This window comes from Cyrtonyx montezumae, unplaced genomic scaffold (assembly GCF_038088225.1).
Source record: "Cyrtonyx montezumae isolate F1298 unplaced genomic scaffold, pur_monq_1.0 scaffold_8, whole genome shotgun sequence".
Lineage (NCBI taxonomy): Eukaryota > Metazoa > Chordata > Aves > Galliformes > Odontophoridae > Cyrtonyx > Cyrtonyx montezumae.
Window position 1 is genome coordinate 9179674 of NW_027072089.1, and position 5404 is coordinate 9185077.

General features: G+C 54.3%; 1 protein-coding gene across 2 annotated transcripts; it reads right to left on the bottom strand.

The window, feature by feature from the left end:
• Positions 1–832: 832 nt before the first annotated feature.
• On the bottom strand, positions 833–4777 carry MYC (MYC proto-oncogene, bHLH transcription factor). 2 transcript variants are annotated; one of them, XM_065751862.1, is made up of 4 exons: positions 4696–4777; positions 4440–4459; positions 2960–3668; positions 833–1973 (listed from the first exon to the last, which is right to left on the bottom strand). In XM_065751862.1, exons 3-4 carry the CDS (start codon positions 3648–3650, stop codon positions 1411–1413), a joined length of 1254 nt encoding a protein of 417 aa, XP_065607934.1. In that variant the 5' UTR covers positions 3651–3668; positions 4440–4459; positions 4696–4777; the 3' UTR covers positions 833–1410. The 2 variants fall into 2 exon arrangements, with proteins under 2 accessions (XP_065607934.1, XP_065607935.1); XM_065751863.1 differs by lacking the exon at positions 4696–4777 and having other exon boundaries at positions 4440–4573.
• Positions 4778–5404: the final 627 nt, after the last annotated feature.

Consider the following 5404-nt stretch of genomic DNA (forward strand, 5'->3'; position numbering starts at 1 on the left):
TTGGAGTTGTGTCAGGTAAGTGCTTTATGGTTCACCTGAAGCTGATCATGCGACAACTCCTGAATGTAAAAGCCATGTAATAGAGACAGACAAACGTTGGGAGTCTATCAAGTACATTCTACTGGTCAGAAATCTCTCTTCTTTTCCTCTGCTACAAGTGTGGTTCTGTGTGCTCCCTGTCCTTGAACTCAGTATTCCCTGAAATCCTACGTAACTATTCACATTAATAGTGTTAGGGTGTTTACCTAGGAAGGTTAGCTCTGCTGATTTCAGCACTTAAAAGGGGAAACTGCTCTGTTGTTTCAACTACGTCAACACTTACCACCTCGGTTTATTTTGTTATCCCATTAAACTTCTGTTCAAAATCAAACAGGAAGCAATTAAGGTGAGTTCACTACAAAGCAGTTCTCAAAATACATAGCCAGGTCCCCAGTGCAGAATGAAGGTCATGCCCCTAAAACATAATTAAGCTTATTTGGAAAGAATGCAGAGGCCATACGCTGGGCTTGTGTGAAATAAACAGTGGCTTCACTTAACCTTCAGTGAGCAGATCATGGATGGGCAAGATGGCCACAATCACCACTGCCTTCATTGGGGCACATAGCTGAGTGGGCAAAGCATCAAGAACACTGGTTTCATCTGCTGGAACTAACAGGAGGCTTGAGAGAGACAATAGAAGCCAAATTCCTCACTAAGCTTCAGGACTACAGTTTCCCCTCATCTAAACCCACTTCAACTTCCCTAAGATCCCTGCTATACAAAGTGAGGGATCTCATGGAAACAAGCACCTACTGACAACAGGGGAAAACAAAAGGAAAGTCTTTACACAGGATTTAGCTAATTATATTTTGGGCAAATATTTATTTATCTAAAAACAAAATAAAAATCATTTTTTTAAAGAAAAAAATGTATTTAAATAAAAAACAAAGTTGTGAAATGTTATGGCACACAAGTTCAAGACAAGTATAAATCCAGTTGCCACAACTGTTGTGTATTAATGTTGCACATTTTTCTATAAAGACTTTATTAAAGGTATTTACATGGCAAGAAGACGTGTAAATATATACAGCAATCCAGGGACAACTCTTTTTGGAATTCTCTTAAGAAAAAAATGCCTTAAATACAAAATTTTAAAAGAAAAAAAGTTGAAGAGTTCGTCCCCAAGCATGAAGAATGTCCCATCATCCCTTATGCCCAAAGTATCAATTATGAGGCAGTTTTGAGGTTCTGGCCAAACCATTCGGAGATTCAGCCAAGGTTGTGTAGTCTCAAGTTAAGTCGCACGGCATGCACTTGCAATAGTTCCATACTTGATGGACTGGTGTAGTTCATGAGTGATAGTAGAAACACTAATATTTTATCATAATTTCAGTCTAATTTGGGGGTGTTCTAAGTGATGTCCAAGAGTTCCTATGCACGAGAGTTCCTTAGCTGCTCAAGTTTGTGTTTCAACTGTTCTCTCCTCCGCCTCAACTGCTCTTTCTCTGCAATCAGTCTGTGCTCGTCCGACTGGATGGACAGAACGTACTCAGTGGCTTTTTTCAGGATGACAACTTTGGGTGCCTTCTCGTTGTTGGCCACCTCGGGTATCTGGTCACGCAGGGCAAAGAAACTCAGCTTGAGCTCATTCCTTCGCTGGCGCTCCAAGACGTTGTGCGTTCGCCTCTTGTCATTCTCCTCTGAGTCTGAAGTGCGGGGACTGGAGCATTTTCGGTTGTTGCTGATCTGTTTGAGGACCCTGCCACTGTCCAACTTTAGCCTCTTGGCAGCTGGGTATTCCACCTTGGTGGAGGGAGGAGCAGCGTAGTTGTGCTGGTGGATGTTGACGTGACACCGCTTGAGGACCAGCGGACTGTGGTGGGGCTTACTGTGCTCCTCTGATGCTTCTGTGCTGGACTCTGTGCTGGACTCGGACTCGTTTGCTTCAGCTAATGTAACGACATCAATTTCCTCATCTTCTTCTTGTTCTTCTTCTGCATGGGGAAAAAATAGTATCATGAGCTGATCTGTGCAAAAACTCTCAGGACAGCCTGGCAAGGGGTTACTGCAAGCCACGGAGCAAGGAACCCATTGACAAAGCTACTTTAAAACCATCCGACTATGCCAGACTCCCCATTCCCTACCCCAGAGCCCTTCCCTTAAGGAAACAGCCTTTCAAGGACTGCCCTCGGAACTCTGGCTCCCTGATTTCAAAAGTTGCACAGCTCTTGCGTAACTCCGAGCGCAGAGATAGCAGCAAAGTTTAACCTCGGCTGTCAGCAGCGCAGCGCAATAAAGCTCCCAGACTCAAGCTGCCCTTAATTAAGGATTTAGAAGGCTTTGGCCACGCCTCAAAAGAGCGCTTACTTAACACACATGTGTATTCACAGACATTTTCTCAATCTCTCTTGATCTGCTAATTTGTGGAAAATCTAAGCAAAAAAATAACAAAAAAAAACCAAAACAAAAAAAAAAACCTGAAGGCTGCAGTGCTTGAGCAGCAAACTCGCTTTCAACTCAAATTTATGACCGAGAGGAACATGCTGTCAAATACCTAAGGAAGCATTTCTAAAACTTTCCCAGCCCCGTTCACTCACTCCTCGCTGCCACTTTCACTGGCACCTCCCCGCCCGCATTCTCCCCGCGGCTCTCGGGCCGCAGTTAATTCCTTCCCGACCCACGGGTGTCACCGGGGAGCGTGCCCGCGCTGGGGACCGACTCTCAGCGTCTGACCCCGTTATGAAAGTTTCTCCCTCCCTCTTTCCCTCTATTTTTTTTTTCTTTTTTTGACTCCTTTCCTCCAAAAGGGTGGAGGGAAAACTGCTTTTCCAGGAAAGAAACCCACAGCGCGCCTCGCTAACGTGGCATTTAACAGAACGGTGCGCGCAAGCGGGGAGGGGGGGGGGGGAGCGGGGTGAGGTCCTGCGAGCGGGGGAAAGGAGGAACGCACGGGTCCCCAACGCGCGTGGGCGCCGCTCACCCGAGTCGCTGCTGGTCGTGGGCGGCGTGTCGACCCCCAGCAGAGCAGCGGGGCCGCTGCCCGGCGCGGCGGCCCGCGGAGCGCGCTCGCTGAGCGGGTATGGGAAGACCACCGAAGGGTCGATGCAGTCGGCGGCCGCTGCGCCCAGGTCGTGCAGGTAGAGGCCGGCCGAGGCGGCGGGGCCGGCAGGGGGAGGCGGCGGCCCCGAGGGCGGCGGGCCGGGTCGGGGGGAGGCGGCGGCGGGGCCCCCCTCCTTGCGGGAAGCTTGGTAGGAGGCGAGCTTCTCCGACACCACCTTCTCCAGCTTGGCGGCGGCGGAGAAGCCGCTCCACATGCAGTCCTGGATGATGATGGATTTGACGAAGGATTCGTCGTCCGGGTCGCAGATGAAGCTCTGGTTTACCATGTCCCCCCCGAGCAGCTCCGTCACCATCTCCAGCTGGTCGGCGGTGGAAGGGAAGCAAGAGGCGGCGGCCAGGCTGGAGCGGCGGCTGGGCGAGAGGGGCGGCGTGGGCAGGAGCTCAAACTTCTTCCAGATGTCCTCGGACGGGGCGGGCGGCTGCAGCTCGCTGCCCCGCTGCTGCGCCGCCAGGTAGAAGTTCTCCTCCTCCTCCTCGAAGTAGAAGTAGGGCTGCACCGAGTCGTAGTCGTAATCGTAGTTCTTGCTGGGGAGGCTGGCGCTGAGCGGCATCGCGGCGGCTGCTGCTGCCTGCGGGCGGGAGGGGGACACGGGGGGGGGGGGGGGGGGGGGGCGAGTGAGCCGCGCTCGGAGCCGCGGAGCTCCGCTCCCCCCGACTCCCATAGAGGGGGAGATCGCCCCTCGGCGCGCAGCGCTCCCTCCCGGCACCCCGCGCCGTCGGCTTGATTTTTAGTTTTTATAATATATAAAATAAAATAAATAGAATAATAAAAATCATAATAAAACGCACCACCTCACGTCATCCCCTCCCCAGCTCGGCGGGGCTACAGGGAGCCGCGACCCCGTCCGCCTTGGGGTCAGCCCGGAGCTGTCTCCCCGCGGCTCTCCAGAGGGGCTCCGCTCGGACTCGGCTCTTTCAGCCGCCGCTCTCACCCGGTGCAAAGCTCTGGCACTGAGAGCCAGGCGGGAAGGGCCGGGAGCTCCCAGCACAGAGCCGGGCTGCTTGCTCCCCAGCCACCCACCTGGCCGTGCGCGGAGCCGGGCAAAAACTTTGCCAAACGTATCATATATACATTTCTACCCCCTCACCCCCCCACACACAAACACATATATATGTATATACGTGCAATAAGCATATATGCAATAAGTGCGTGCGCAAATGCATACTGCTCTCCCCCCCACCCCCACCGTCCCCCACCCCAAAAATGAAATTATTTCCAAGCCGAGCGCACGGAGAAGGATGGGGAGCCCCGGGAGGCACCGGCGGTCCCGCGGCCCCGCGCTGTCACAGCCCGACCGCGGCGGATCGAGTGATGGGCGAAGCGGAGCCCCGCGACTCACCGGCTCCTCCAACGCGCCGGCTGCGAGACGGAGCGAGGCGATAATTGCGGGCGGTGCGGGGAACAACAAAAATCGGGAAATGTGAGATGAAAAAATAAATATAAAAAGAACCGCCGGAGAGAAGACGGGGGGATTGGGGGGTGGGGGAAGAAAAATAAAAAATAAAAAGGAGCCGAAACGCCGGGAGAACGTAGATCTCTTCCTCCCACCACGATGAAAAAAAAAAAAAAAACAAAAAACCAAAAAAAAACCCAACACCACAGCGGAGAGAGGGATCGCCTTCCCGGCGTGCGGCAGATTGTACGGTCCAAGGCAGCGAGGCTCGCTCCGTCCGGTACAATAGAAGTTTAGTTGCTTTCCTCCTTTAAAGCGCCGGCTAGGGGCGGGCGGGAGAGGCAGCGGGGGCGGGAGCACGAGCAGCACGGCGGGGCCCGCGAGTGTGCGCGCTCCCGCCGTGCGCGTCGCCGCCTCCCTCCCTCCCTCCCTCCCTCCCTCTCTTCTCTCTCTCTTTCTTTCTGTCTCCCGCTCGCCCCCGGCTCCGTGCGCGGGGAGGGCGGCCGCGAGAGGGCGGCTGCGGGGCTCCGTGCCCCCCCTCCCGAGCACTGCGAGCCGGAGCCGGGCGGGAGGGAGGAGAGAAAAGGGGCCGGGGAGAGGCGATGCGGAGCAGCGGTTGGGTTTTTTTTTTTTTTTTTTCCTCTTACTACAAGGAGAGGTCGGAAGTAAACATAGTAAAGAAAAAAAAAAAAAAGAAAATACTATAGCGCTGCTCTCTGCCTCCCTCGTCGCTCGCCACCCGCTGCCCCCCGACGGCAGCGGGAGAGGTTCACCCTCCGTGTCCCCCCGTAATACTGGGGGGAGGGGTTGCCCGGGGGGTGGGGCTGCAAGGTGACCCCCGGGAGCTCTGCAGCTCCCCCCTGCTCGCTCAGCAGCCCCCTCCCCAGCGCTTCCGTCCCCACCCCGGGATC